The 15,456-nt window shown below is 49.9% G+C and overlaps 1 protein-coding gene across 2 annotated transcripts in view; it reads right to left on the reverse strand.

Moving 5' to 3' along the window:
- Nucleotides 1-3,434: 3,434 nt before the first annotated feature.
- Nucleotides 3,435-15,456, reverse strand: part of Ass1 (argininosuccinate synthase 1) — a 50,854-nt gene continuing 38,832 nt past the window's right edge. For both annotated transcript variants that reach the window (XM_085835036.1, XM_021181036.2), the window contains 4 exons: nt 14,033-14,164; nt 9,362-9,518; nt 5,310-5,375; nt 3,435-3,733 (listed from right to left, as the gene is read on the reverse strand). In XM_085835036.1, the coding sequence (XP_085691162.1) occupies nt 3,688-3,733; nt 5,310-5,375; nt 9,362-9,518; nt 14,033-14,164 (401 nt within the window). In that variant the 3' untranslated portion in view covers nt 3,435-3,687. The remainder of the gene's footprint in view (nt 3,734-5,309; nt 5,376-9,361; nt 9,519-14,032; nt 14,165-15,456) is intronic.

Genomic DNA, 15,456 nt, shown 5'->3' on the forward strand with positions numbered 1-15,456 from the left:
CCAGCACTCAGGAGGCAGAGGTGGGCAGGTCTCTGTCTGTGAGTTCGAGGCTAGCCTGGTCTACAGAGTAGGTTCCTGGACAGCCAGGGCGATACAGAGAAACAGTCTTAAAACAAACAAACAAAGCCAGAGGTAGTAGCCACCAGGAGGCCGAGGCAGGGAGTCTGAGGACAGCCAAGCCTACATAGTGAGAACTTGACTCAAAAATAAATCAATAAATGGACTAAAATTAGGGACTGGAGAGATGGGTCAGTAACTAAGAGCATGTGCCGCTCTAGAAGAGGACCCAGGTTAGTTCTTGTCAGGAGGCTCACAACTGCCTGGGACTCCAGCTCTGGGCGATCCAGCTTCTCTAAGTTTAGGCACCTTAATTCCTGTGCATACACACTCACACGTGTGCACACACACACATGCATGCACACGTTTGCACATGTGCACACACATGCACATGTAATTGGAAATAAGGTAAATCTTTAAAAATAAAATGAAATTAGAGGCAACAAATTTAACATAAGATATGTGAGATTTTGTGCACTCTGAAAATTATGAAGTATTAAAGAGAGTTTTAAAAAGTCACGAAATGATGAAACATACCATGATCACAAATTGGGAAATGTACAAAGATGGTGATGGTCCCAGACTGACCCACTGTGTGACTGCCATGTCTAATGCCAATCAAAATCCTACTATAGGTTTTGAAGAAATTAGCAATGTGATTTTAACAGTTATATGGAAAGGCTAAGGATCTAGAATAATAAAAAAAAATATTTTGACAGGAAAGAGTAAGGTTGGAGGGGGCTGGAGAGATAGCTCAGTGCTCTAACTGCTCTTCCAGAGGTTCTGAGTTCAATTTCCAGCAACCACATAGTGGCTCACAACCATCTGTAATGGGATCTGATGCCCTCTTCTGGTGTGTCTGAAGACAGCTACAGTGTACTCACATAAATAAAAGAAATTTTTAAAAAAGAGAGTCAGGTTGAAGCTGTGTGATACCAAACTTCAGGAGTTACCATAAACCTACAGTAACCAGAGTGTCTTTGTCAAGGACAGCAATATAAATCAGTGGAGAAAAATAGAATCCAAAAATGAACCCATGGCCACAGTACTGATTTTGCTTTGTTTTGTTTTTTTCCAGACAGGGTTTTTCTGGACAGCCTGGCTGATCTGGAACTCACTCTGTAGACCAGGCTGGCCTTGAACTCAGAGACCTGTCTGCTTCTGCTACCTTTCACATGTCACATGTTGGGATTAAAGGTGTAAGCTGGCACTCCTGGCTGTTGATTGATTTTTAACTAAGATACAAAGGTGGTTTAATAGTTTTTGCTATGTGATGCAGGCTGTCCTTGAACAGTAAAGTAGTCTGGGCTAGTCTTGAATTTGAGATTACTTCCCAAGTGCTGGTATTACAGATTTGTGCCACTATCTCTAGTTTGGAAATGTCAGACTTTATTTTCTTAATTTTTTTTAAAATTTACATTTGTGTTCTGCCTGTACGAAGATGTCAGATCCGCTGGACCTGGAATTACAGACAGTTGTGAGCTGCCATGTGGTTGCTGGGACTTGAACTCAGGTCCTTTGGAAGAACAGCCAGTGCTCTAAACCCCTGAGTCACCTCTCCAGCCCTCGAGATTTTATTTTTAATTAATTATTTTGTTTTTATGTATATGTGTGGACCTGATTGTCTGCATATGCATGGTGTGTGTGTGTGTGGTATTGGGTAGGGCTAGATATGTAGCTCAGTGGTAGAATTAAGCATCTAGGAGATCCTGAATTCAGTGCTCAGCGACCTTAGAAATGTAATTATCTTTTAGCTAAATAACTACTAAAAAATCATTATAAAAATAGAACAAATGTGAATTTAAAAGGAACGGGAAATGTCAGTAGCTTTTGTGAGTGGGCGATGGGTAAAGTATCGTCTAAACATACAAGCGGCAGGAGTGAGCAGGCGCTGCTCCTTGGCTGAGTGGTCCTCAGCAAGGTCATTCTCTGTGCCTTGTTGCAGGGTAGAAAAGAGCGTATGTAGCTCATACTCTCTCACATGTGATTTCACATGTGGCAACGTGAGATGATGCTGAGTGACCTGCCTGCTCCTGAGCGATTGAGTGATTGCAGGCATACACCACCACACCAACCTGGGCGTTTGCAAGAGCATCACGGTGAAGGAACCATTCACCTCACCATGGGCATTTGCCATCAAAGAAGTGTGAAAGGAACCCTAGTGGAGAAAGACAGCAGTGTGGAGATTCCCAAGATGCAGATTCAGGCTGGGCTCAGAGCAGCTGGTGTTTTGGTCTCCCCACTGAATATGCTTTGGGGGGCCAGTGAGATGGCTCAGCAGGTAAAGGTGTCTGCTGCCAACCCAGAAGGGCTGAGTTTGATTGACTCCTGAAAGTTGCTTTCTGATCTCCACATGCACGCTTAGACATGAGAGTGTCCCCTCACAATAAATAAAATGTAACTTTAAAAACAAGGAAAAATACTCCCTCTCCAAGATGAGGAGACACAGGGGTGACTAACAACCTGGTGCAGGAAGTTCCTCCAGCTTACTTACAAACAAGCCCCATAAAACCCCTGCCTCTGCCTCCTGGGTGCCGGGTGGATGGTGAGCACTTTATGCATGGACTCCCCAGGCCCCTCTCTCCCTGCATTTTCGGGCACCCGAGGGTATCTAAGGTGACTTGTCTTCACTTGGGATCCGGTGCTCTGGCTAACTCCTGGGGATAAGATCCAGGTCACTTGGGGATGTGATTCCTGGGCCAGTTCTCTACAGAACCGCAGCCTGGGCTTCACAAAAGACCGTTAACTTCAGCGCTTTCCTCTTTTCCCATTCATCTCAGGTGGCATCGTCACCATACATAGAAGTTTCAAGTGAAGGGGTGGTGATATGTTCTCAAATGTATCAACTGAAAAACAACCACAAGAGAGCATTCCTAGGTTCCTGGCTTTTGCTGGAGGAGAGAGGGGGAATCCCCCTACCAGATAAGCAGGTTCTCTGGCAAAGATGAACTTCCACCACACTTCAAAAATAAAGGAGCTGGGAGCGTGCGGAGAGACAGGTCACCCATTAGGAGCTTAAGATCATTTGCTCTTGCAAATGATCAAGTTAGGTTCTCAGTGCCCATGTCTGATGACTTCATAATGGCTTGTAGTGCAGCACCAGGTGAGCACCCCCTATTATATATATGCGTGGTATATAATATTATATATGGTATTATGTATAAACATACATATAATATACATGTGCACCCTATTATATTTATGTGTACATTATATGTTTATATATATATTATATATAACATATAATATACATGTGCACCCCATTTTATTTATATGTATACATGTATATATATACATGTAAGGCATAATACACTGTTTAAAGGAAGACAACAAGGTTGGGCTAGGCATGAGCACACAGGCACACACACAGAGACAAATAAAAGACTAATGTAACTTCTTTTAATTGTCATTTTACGCTTTCTGCAGCTGCCCGCCACCCTCCCTTCCCTTCGATGACCACTTTTGTAGGCTATAGGGGACCAGGGAACAAAGGCTGTGGGGGGGTGGGGGGGCACAGCAGCCCCAGTCAGGTGGTGGAGAACAAGCTACAATTACAAATTTATCACAACAATTAATGCTGAAGCCTGGGAGAGCTGCAGAGTGGGGAGGCCCGCTCCTCTTTGTCAGGGTCTATTTGGCAGTGACCTTGCTCTGAAGGCGATGGTACTCCTTCAGCCTGTAAACCAGATGGAAAACAAAGAAAAATGTAATTTCACAATAACAACATGCGCTCCGTTCAATTAATTCAGGCAGGATGGGGGCGGTGGGGGCAGCTGTTTGTTAAGATGTATGTGAAGTTGTCTTTTTCTTCAGTCCCCTCTCCTGCCCTAGCCTCCCCTGGCTCCTCCAATCAGGATAATGTAATTAATTTATCAGAGGGGAAAACATTGTTTGTCATTGTTGAAGATAAAGCATTTAACAGGCAATAGGAGAAATGAAGAGGCCATTATGTTCTGGGCCATTTCAAAAGGTTTATGGGGTTATGAGCCACAGGCGAAGCAGGAGGCAGGAGGTGGAGGGGCCTGGGGGTTGTGGCTGCAGAGAGGTCTCTGCAGACCTGGGGTGGCTGCCGGGAACCTAAGGCACATTGCCAGACAGAGAAGCCATCTCTATCTTCCTGACACAGGTCCCGAGAATCTGGAGTTGTCAATGAAAAACCTAGAGTTGGTCTTCCTAGCTGGGCACCACGACTCCTCTCTGACCGACTCCAGGCAAGTTTCTTAACCATTCTGGGCCTGTGTCTGGAGAATTTTCAAATTTCTCTAAGAATTAAAGCAAATGAGGGGCTGGCAAGGTAGCTCAGTGGGTAAATGTGTTTGCTGCCAAGCCTGAAGGACTGAGTTTGATCCCCGGGGCCTACATGGTAGACGGTAAGAACTGTCCTTCAGCAGGGCAGTGGTGGCGCACACCTTTAATCCCTGCACTTGGGAGGTAGAGGCAGGTGGATTTCTGAGTTCGAGGCCAGCCTGGTCTACAGAGTGAGTTCCAGGACAGCCAAGGCTACACAGAGAAACCCTGTCTCGAAACACTGTTCCCAGCCCCCCCACCCCCAAAAAAGGACCGACCTTCAAAAGTGTCCTCTGATTTCCATATTAAAAGCACAAACCATACACATGAATGAAATAAAAGTCTGAAAGGATGAGAATGAACTAGAGGAGCGCCCAGGCCCAGCTTGGCTATGGCAGCTGTGGTAATGAATGGCCTTGCTTGTGTCTTTGAGCATACATATCAGCCCTGGACACCTTTAGCTGTTAGGTTTATTCCCATGGGCTCCTATGGGATTCACTGGGGAGTAGGGGGCACCTCACACCCTCCCTTGAACCTCCTGGAGATTGGGAAGGGGTGTGAGTCCCCCCAGGTCCAAGCAACTTCAGTTATTGCATATGAGCCCCAGGCCACAGCGACTGACTTGCCACCTGACCCTCCAGCTCAGAAACAGTGGCAGCATAAAGATTCTATCGCTCCTCAGGGCATTTCCTCAACTGGTTTTTCCAGTCAAGGAGCCCCATGTCTTTGTGGCTGGAGATATTAGGGCAATTGTTAGAGCCCAGGCCAGGATACAGGGAGCCATATATCCAGGCCCCTCCGATTCTGTTGGCTCTCAGGCCCTGCTGAGAACAGAAGCTGGCTTTGGAACTAGAGGTGCGTGGTCTGGAACATCGTGGTGTGTGAAGGGTCAGTGTCACACCGGGACCGGCTTGCCATAGCTGCAGGCCTCTGACGATTGGCATGATCCAGAGTTTCTCTCTTACCTGAGCGAGTTGATATTGATGAAGCCAGTGGCGTCGATGGGCTCATAGTCGCCCTGCACATTCATGCTGCAGGAAAAGCAGAGCTTATCAGCAAGGCCAAGCCACCCTACCCCGGAGTCCCTTCTCGACTCAGTCTAATTCTGGGAGCCCTGTATGGGGCCAGGCGCCATGTTGGCAGTCAGTGGCCAGGTAGCCCCCAGATGCCCTGAGTATAAGACTTATCCTGAGTATAAGTCTCGGGAGGCAGGTAGAGGTATCAGGTTGGGTCCCAGCTCTACTAACTCTGGGCCTGTGAATTCTTCCTGCCATTTGTAAACTGAGGTCCTCTACAGAACCAGGGCCTGAAATGACCCATAAATCTAATATTTATACCTGGAGCAGCTGATGGGCTCTCTGGAGTTGAGGGAAGCTGGCAGGTATTTATAGCATGGAGTCCCACAGTCACCTTTACCTTGGTTTGTCCAACCATGCAGACCTTATAGAACCATCCTGACACCCATGCACCCCGTGGTCAGAGCATCTGTCACCTGCGGTGGGCCTCAGTACAGCTGCCCTCTCTGCCGTTTCTACCCTCTGGCTCTTTCTCCACCCATGCCGGCAGCCATCTTGGTCTGTCATGTATCTCAGAGAGCTTAGGGAAGTATGCGGGTTCCCAGGGCTGAGCGGAAGCCTTTGGGGATATATCAGTGGCTCTCTCCAACGTTTGGCACTGTGGTCCTGTAGTCTCATTCACACCTAACTTCCAGCTCTTAATCAACCCCTTGTCTTTAATCTGGCACAAAGCAGTCTCAAGGTTCCCGAGGACAAGGAGGTGGCCTGCCCCCTCAGGAGCTCTCTCCAAAGAGGCAAGACTGGGAAGCAGGTGAGAAGGACCTGCCATGGTGAGGCTGAGGCCACACCTCTGGATCTCTGGGGACACCTACTCCCTCTTTTGGTGACCCTGGGCAATGAACCCACACCTCCAACTTAACTGTGGCCCTTTTCCTAAAACACATGGAACCAGCAATGGTGGCATTCACCTATAGCAAGGGTGGAGAGGAGAAAGCTAGCCTGGGCTATGTAGTAAAACTTTGACTCTACATTCTCACCTTCCCCTAAAACACATAGAGTTTCTGCACATGTTCCTTGGGGCCTGGAGTTTTAACCTTGATGCTGTTGTGGTCCTGAAGTCACTCCACGATATGCCCTCCATGACCCTGTCTCCTGTTGTTGTTTTTTTTTCCCTCCCCTTCTTCTCCAGACTTCTCTTTGGGATTTGGGTCTTGACAACACCAGGAGCTGGCCACTAACCAATATACTCCCTCCTGGGGAAAAGATGTGTGCACTGCGTGTCCTTTATTGTGCCTACATAAGTTAGGAAAGTTAGGTCTAGACCAGGGTACCAACTTGTACAATAATGTTCAAGCCTTGCCTGCTTAGGTGCATTTGTGAGTGCCGGGAACGGGGACACACAAGGCACAACATCACTTGCTCCCTGCCTTCTGGCTCACAAGCTCTGGAAACCCAGCCTCACCTCTGTCCAAAGCCTTCACCTTTACGAGCGAGCGCCCCTGTTCTCAGTCCTGAGAGCGGACTGGCTGGCAGCTGAACCTTCCCTCACCTGGGCCACACATGGTCCTCCTTTCCTTCCACCTCCCAAGTCAAAACAAACTCCACGCCATAATCCTAGCGCTCTGGAGTGTGAAGTACAGGAGGAGTTCAAGGTCATCATATTGTATCTAAGAAAAGCCTGGTCTACAAGAGACCTCATCTCAAAAACAAACAAACAAAGCAACAACAACAACAAAGCAAACAAAGCAGCAAATCGCTCCTCCACCCGTCTGCAAGGCAACCTGGACAAACAGCTTCAGGAGCCCCTCAGAGACAGCCCACCAAGGACAGCCCTGCCCCGTGAGGCTGCCCAGAGTCCCAAGAGGAGCTTGTTTGAGAACGGAAAACCTCTTTTTCAAATAGTGCTTTGGTGTGTGTCGGGGGGCTGGGGTGTGGAAACAGAGTTTACAATGATTTTTTTTTTACCTCCTCTGACGGTCTACAGAAAAACCTCTATGCTTTTATTTTTGCTCATTCGAGTGGCTCTGACCTGCTCTATAATTACATTACTTTCTACCTACTGCGCCCGGCATTTCCAGCTCTGCTACCTCTCGCGGCTTCCTCGCTGGTCCCTGTGACGCTGTCACTCAAGGGCTTTCAAGTCAGCGATGTAGAAATCAAAAAGAAAAGGGAAATGGTCGGAGACACAGTGAGAATAAGTGCCTCTGCTTTTTTCTCCGTCTTCCCCCTTTCCCTTTTACTTTATTCATTTAATCTCCCCGAGTGAGACTGTAAGGTTTAATGAAGGGTTGGGCAGATTATTAGAGGCTGTTCATTTGGAGGGGGAGGGGAGAAAGAGCCAGAGAGAGAAAGAGAGAAGATAATTTGACATTTACCCCGACTGATCTAAACTGATTCGGTTATATTTATGGCTTATAAAGTGTTTAGAAAGATTGAAGTGGGGGAAGCAACTCAACGTGGCTGGGCGAAGGGAAGGAGAGAAATAATATTGAACGCCAAACAAAACTCGTACTTTAATTCCGACTCATCCCTGGGAGGGCAGGCCAGGCCTCCGCCTGAGCCGGCTGGGGCTGGGGTCCTCCTCGGGTACTTCTTGGTAGTGCTGCCTGTCTCTGAGGGTTTGTCCCCACCCACAGTTTGGCCAAGTGGCACCCAGAGGAGACGGCTGGCTTTCTCAGGGCAGGCTACCCTCAATCATAAGCGAAGTCTGTGTCTCCCATGTCAAAACAAACACTGGGCATGGTCATGGAGGATGGCTTAGGCAGTACCAGCTTAGGTGACTCCCGTCTGCCAGACACCCACTGCTTGGTCCTTCCAGAAGGAAGCTCCTGGAGACTCCATCAGGATTCCCCGCTTCTCTCCCCTGACCTCAGTGGCCTCTTCTGTCCACAACTTCAGAGAACAAGCTTGAGGCCCTCCAATGTCACTTCATTCTGTACTCATTGCCCAAAAGCAGACAAAATGGTTCCAGGCTATCTCAGAGATGCCTACACTTACATCTGAGACTCCCGCAACTCTCATTCCCTGACAGCAGGGAGTGTGTGTATGTGTGTGTGTGTAGATCCGTGGTAGAGCACTTGCCTAGTGAGTGTAAAGCCCTGGGTTTTATCATCACCACCAACAGGAAACACAGCCATGCCCCAACTCATCCACAGTGTGTTCCTGCACACTGACTTCCCCCTCCACATCTAGTGCAACTCCTGAAGATAGGTTGACTCAATCTGGTTTTGGGGGATCACCAACCCAGTCCAGACTGCCAGTATTGCTCACTGGCAACCTTATGACCATCGCTGCCAGTGTCTACCCTTGCCTGTGTGCACTCCACAAAAACCATTCTTCAGGGCAGCCATAGGACCTGAACATCTGACCCTGCCCTTCTTATAACCTGGTTTGTTAGTTTCCTTCCTCCCTGGTATCTTTCCTTGTATGTCTGGATTCTTCCAAACCCTTCCCAGGCTCAGAACCAGAGGTGCTATCCCTGGAATCCATTAAATTCTCCAGGCAACTCCTGATAAGGCAGCTGTGCCACAGCCTAACTTTTATACCCAGCCAGACTATCCTTTTCCAATTCGGCCTTTTTTTTTTTTTTTCTAATCCATATTTCAGCTTGCCTGTCTCCTTTATTTTTGTTGTTTTGATTTTTGGGGTCAGTCTCATGTGGCTCAGGACAGTATTACTTTGCATCAGAAAACGACACTGATCTTCCTGCTTCTACTGGCTGAGTGCTACGATGATGTGCACTGGTTTATACAGTGCTAAAACTGGAACCTGGGGTTTCCTGTACGCTAGGCAGACACTCCTAGTCACATCCATAGCTCACAGCTATCATTTGACTGACACTTTTCTTCTCACCTGGCCTGTAGTTTCCATGACATTAAAGATGTGTGTCCATCATAAACATCTCACTGGCTTCTCACAAAGAGCTTGACATGAGATCAGCAAAAATGTGCTGGGAAAGATGCCCAGACAAGCCCAGATGGGCTGAGGCACAGGGAACCTACCTCACCAGCTCTTCATTATAGAGTGAAAGTGGAGACTCCCGACCGAGGATGTACACTTGGCCCTTGAAGACAGACACCTGCACCTTCCCTTCTACCCGCTCCTGGGACTTCTCGATGCAGTGGCGAACAAATTCACATTCAGGGCTATGCCAGAAACCTGCAGGAAGAAACAATGAAGGTGTTGTGGATGGCCTTAGGCCAGGGCCCAGGAAGGATGGGGTTGCAAGAGCAGAGCCCAGGCCTTACCTTCTGATAGGCTCCGGTCTGCCTTGCTCACTTGTGAGCACTGGCATGATGCATCACTGTTAATGAGTTGAGGAACACACTCTCATGTCCCCATCCCACCATCTTGCAAGAAATGACCTCCTTGTCCCCAAAGGCATAAAGGTCAGAAGGAAGGCATACCCCTGCTTCATGCACAGGCATACACAGGAGTTATGGGAAGACCCTGACCCTGACCCAAGAGGGCTCCATTTTGCTAACGAAGATAGGAGACCTTGGATAGGGCTCAGAGGCACATGCCATGGGACTGAGCAATGAGGGCACCCAGAAAGGCCAGCCTGGTTTGTGGTTAGACAGGCTATGGGGCTCTGGGGCCTACAGCTGTTTCCATTCCTACAAAATAATGCAGCAGTGCTGAGTGAAGCCCTTGTACCCAACAAGCACTGGGTATGCGGGACTGCTTTGAATGGTGTCCTGGGTAGGCCCTGAACTACTCTCTCTGCCCCGTGACCCTATACTCCAAAGGAGGAGGAAGAGGAGAGTCAACAGAGCAAGCAGTTTGTCCAAGCTGACCCAGTCTGTGAGTGGGAGCCAAGGGTCAGTGACTATCTCCTGTCATGATAGATGCTTTCCTTTATATGACAGGAGCATCCTCTATTTGCACACAACACCTAGGATGCACACTTCCTCACCCTACAGCCCAACATCCTTGGGCAGACAGCCATTCCTTTAGGAGAGAGCAGGGGCCCCAGTACCAAGGGACAGCAGCAGGTGGCCATAGTCAGGGTTGGGGGAGGGGCAGGCCAGGCAGAAGGTTTTTGAAAGAGCCAGGAAGGTGAGCCCACCCGGGCAGCTGTGAGGCCAGATGGCCTGTGATCTCCTACCCTGATAAGAGGGTAGGTTAGCAAGGCCCAACTACTGTTAGAGGCCTGGAGAGGCACCACAGAGAAGGGATGGGCTCAGTTTGGTGTGTGTGTGTGTGTGTGTGTGTGTGTGTGTGTGCGTGCGCGCACAGCAAGATATGATTACTTAACTGCTCTGCAGGGATATGTGGATTCAGCGAGCACTTAACTCTGTTGTTCAAACACTATGACCTCTGACGGCCCTCGCTGTAAACCAGGAGAAAGGCCCAGAGAAGCAAAGAACCTGTACAAAGTCACACAGCAGGACCATGGCAGGATTCAGGTCTGATGGAACACTTCTAAACCAAGGACTTTAAACCGCCACTGGTCTCTTTGGGAGAGGACATCAGTCACCCTCCCCTCCCCACTTCCCCGAATCCCCCCCCCCCCCCCCCCCCCCCCCCGCTTCCCTGCATCCCTGTGTCCTGCCTGCTCTTTGATTTTCTCAGTTGGGATAATTAGTCCATTATCCTCCCAGGCTGGAAGGCAGGTGGAGATGGAGCTGTTGATAGGAAGGGCAGAGATCAGCCTCAGAGCCCTGGCCCTGGCTTTATCTGAGATCTGTTTCTCTAGCCCACAGGGGTCTTAGGCTCAAGTTTCTTTCCCTAGTGGACCTGGCCTGAGATGGGCCAGCAGCCTGGTCCCATGGTACAGGGGAGATCGTGCATGCGGTGCACAGGGGGTGGGGCATGGGGTGCACAGGGGGTGGGGCATGGGGCTGAGCTACAGAGGGCTCCCCTGGCCCAGGCCCAGCATACAGGCCTCTGTTCTGATTGGAACAAGTGTCTACTAGAGTTATACACTACACCCATTTTCATGTTGAGGACAGGCGGGAGGAGGCATGTTAACTAGGTGAGGTACCGCTAATAAATAAAATGTTCCGTCAGGTGCCTTCAGGGTCCTGAAGCTAGAGTCCTGCTGAGCTGACCCGGGGTGGGGGGGGGGAGGGGGAAGAGCGGCTCACTGAACTCCATAGAGCCAGTAGGGAAATCAGGAAAAGGGGAAGAAGAATAGAGGGAGATGATCAGGCAGAGTCAGGGACAGTGTCCTGGAAGCCTATGAACCTAGGAAGGCTTCTCTGTGTCTCAACCTCCCCATTTGTGCCCTGAGGCCACAGAAAAGCTAAAAGGGTAGCCCTAAGGTAGAGTGGTGGGTTGTGAACCAGGGGTGCTTAGTGGGAAGGGAACAGACCCTAGCACGTCTTAGCCCTAGAGCCCTTGGGATTTATAGGAGGGGAAACTGAGGCCCAGGGAGGAAACAGATTTACCTAAGACCATAAAGCCAAGCAGAGGCAAAGCCTCTCATGGCCCACACTGGATATCATGCCAGGTCTCAGTTAGTTACTAGTCGCTGGCACTGTTCCAGATGCATGGTACACCCATGCCATGGTCCTCGGAGTGGCCATTTCCACTCTTTAGATGGGACATCTGAGGAGAAGGGAGAGGAGCGGCAGCATCCAGCCAGGCTGGGTCTGCAATATGCCTCCTTCCAGCAAGGGGCCAATCAAGAGCACTCTGGACAGCCAGAGGGCTGGCTTTGACCTCTGTGGACACCTGGATATGGCAGAGTTAATGTTAGCAATAACGACCTGGTCTAAGTCTTGCTCCCTGCCTTGTTCCTCTCTCTGCTCCAAGGTTTTATTTCCTTTGAAAGCTCCTAATCGCTCAGCCTCATTTTGGGATTTGCAGGGCTCATTGCTGGCTGACAGAGCAGGGACTCAACCCAGGCACTGTGCCTGTAGCCAAGGCTTCCTGGGCGTGTCATGGCAGCCCCCCACCCCCACCCCCAATCAATCCTTTCTAACAGCTTCCCAGGTCCTGTGGGAGTGACTTTTGAAGCCTCCCTGTGTCAGGTTCAACCTTTGTAACTTAGCCAACTGATAAAGTATCTTTGCCTGGACCTCAGTTTCCCCATCTCTGTTGCAGCTAAGGTTAGGTAACACCCATCAGGTGCCTAACACCCATCAGTCCTGCTGAATCCAGTGCCAGCAAGACAGCAGACAGTGAGAGATGCTGACACTGTGGGATACCGGAAACCCGCCCACTGTCCTCTGCCAGGCTCAGCCCTCGGGATGCCTCCTGGGCACTCAAGCCAGGTGCTCTCTGCTCTCCCCTACGCCCTGCCATGTCTTAATGTCAATCCCACTTTGTAACCAGAATCCACCTTTAAGCACTGGAGTCCTGCCGAGTCAGTAGGAAGCCATGATATTTAAACACCTGTCTGTACCTGGAGAGGGGGGATTGCACTTCAACACTGAGAACAATGGCAGGAGGAGAGAGTGCCAGCCAAGGCTGGGATGGATTCCAGCAGGCCTGGGAGGATGGGGATGGGGACAGGCGTGGCCAGAGGCCTCAGCCAGGTGGCTATGACTGACATCTATCCAGACACTCAGACTTCCGGCCCACAGAACTGCCAAGGTTGGCTGTTGGCAGCAACAGCCTGTTTTCTGAGAGGCTGCCTGACAAAATCATCCAAACTAGGGAAGTACAAATATTATAGACAAGGTCAGAAAATGTCTCCTATAAATGAGTGTGAACATGTGCATATGTGTGTGTGTGTGTGTGCGCGCATGCCTATGTGTGTATGTGTGTGTGTGCATGCATACACGAGTGTCTGTGTGTGCCTGGCTTATAGCACTGCTTTGGTCTTTTTTAAAGACAGAGTCTCATTGTATAGCCCAGGATTGGCTTAAACTTGTAGGGATCAAGAATGCTGGGATAGAGGCATATGTTGTCACTGTTATAGGTTGTGTATGCCTTCAGGTCTCTGCTAAATCAACTCTACCCTGCCACTGCAGCCCAAAGAGACTACAGGGACATGAGGGCTGTGTTAAGTTTGGTTTCCTTTCCAATCATTAAAAAAAAAAAAAAAGCTTAAAATGATTCTTAGCTCACAAGTGGCAGAAAAATGGGCACCAGGCCAGGTCTGATCAGGGACCAGGGCTTAGGGAACCCTGATTCCCACTATGAAGACTGTATATAAAGTCTGGGTCCCTGAGCAGCACTGCTCAGGGCACACATGTGCTTCTCTGCGCATGCCCTGTTGGAGGTTAGTAAGCAGTGTCTTCTGGACGGATTAACAGGGCCCAAGCCAGCCCTCACTCCCACCTCCCTACAGGCTCCCAGCCCATTTCCTCATCTGTAGAAGGAAACTTAGACCACCAGGGACGTTTGTGGGAACCGCGCAGGTTGTCTGGAGCCCTATATCTTTGCCAAGTACTGGGTTCCTGCTGAATCCAGTCTGGCTAACACTGGGAACGACTCATAGTCCTTCTTTTGACACTGTAATGGATACAACTAAACACCTTTGGAGGCTGCCATGTCTCCCTTGGCACTCACAAAAAGGCCACCCCACTGTCCCTTCCTCTGTCCTTTACCCCTGGTCCAACCTTCCATGTGTACCTGAGAGTTCTGAAGAGGATGCCAGTGGGTGGGGCTAGATGGGAGGAAGGCATGATTGATGGAAGCAAAGGTCTGAGTCCTGGGGACCCTGGGGGTGGAGCGTCACTGGGGGTGGAGCGCCAGGGGTGGCTGGGACTCGGACATACCTGTGTATACGAGCTCTGCGAATTTGAGGCCCAGGCCCTGCTTGATTTTGCGTACTTCCCGATCCATCGTGAAGGCCTCTATGTCTAAATGAGCATGGTAAAGGATGGTCCCTGCTGGGGTCTCGTAGATACCTAGCCATTTTTCCAGGCAGGGGGAAAGAGGGAAAAAAAGAGAGAAACACATGAAACCCAAACTGTCAGCAAATGACAAAAAAAAAAAAAAAAAAAAAAAATAATGACTTGTCTGACAGGAGACAAGCCAGTCGGGCCATTCACTCCCAGCTTGCTGCAAAATGCGTCTGTCATTATGTTCATGCTGGGGCCACGACAGTCCACTCTGCGGCTTGTGGAGAAAATGTCTAGATGCCCCCCTTTGAAGAGGCCCTCAGACGCGGGAAAATGACAGGGTTTCTGAGCAGTGCCCCCCTCCCCAATGCATGCCCACCGGCCTGCAGTTGAAAACCTGTAATTAAACCAACTACGGTGGAGCCCAGGGCCCCAAATAGCCCTTCCTCCCTTCCACCAGGGAGTCGGGGGAGGGGGACGGCTGTGCACACACATGCATGAACACGCGAGTGCACACATGGCCTGGGCAGCTACATCTCCAGAGATGCCTGGGGTTGCTTGGGGCTTGAGCACTGGCTCCACTGTACAGATGGGGAAGCTGAGCCCCTGAGAAATGGTTGGACAGGGAGAGAATGGAATCTGAGCTCCTGGATCCCTAATGGGTGTGGCCTGCTGTCTTGTGAGTTAGCTGGTCACAGAAGGCAAAGCCCTGTCTGAGGAAAGGCGCTTGCTCAAGTCCCTTCCGGTCAACTCACCTAGCTGACTTATTTCGGGTCATCTCACCTAGTTGACCTATTGGTAACACAACCTGCTTAAGCTAGAAGGTCTCCAAAGTGACAGGGTGGCCCTGGCTGAGCTGTCAACCAGCAGTCCCATGCTCTATCTGAAGCACAGAGGCACCAAAGAGGCAGGACTGTGCCTGTTCTGGTGCTGGGCCCTGTTCTGGTATGGCCTTGGACAAACCTGTGTCCACTGTGCTATGAAGGAAGGGCAGGAGCAGCACCATGCCCAGAATTTGATCCAAAAGCTTTCTCTCTTCCTGCTTCCCGCCGCATGGTGCTGAGGAGGCAGCGTTTCTGTTGTCCTGGCAACTCCTCAATCTTTACACAATAAAGCTTTAAAAGCAGCTAGGGGGCAGTGGTGGCACACACTTTTAATTCTAGCATTCAGGAGGCAGAGGCAGGCGAATCTCGAGTTCGAGGCCAGCCTGGTATGGACCGCCAGGGCCTCACAGAGAAACAAACAAAACGCAGAAGACTACACACCTGTACCCTAGGCCTATGCGGCTCAGCAACAGTGACATGCTAGCCAGTCTGGGAGGACAATTCTACCAAGCACCGAGGAGGCCAAGGAAGGAG

Source organism: Mus caroli, unplaced genomic scaffold, assembly GCF_978045245.1.
Source record: "Mus caroli unplaced genomic scaffold, Mus_caroli_1 scaffold_2, whole genome shotgun sequence".
In the NCBI taxonomy this organism is placed as follows: Eukaryota; Metazoa; Chordata; class Mammalia; order Rodentia; family Muridae; genus Mus; species Mus caroli.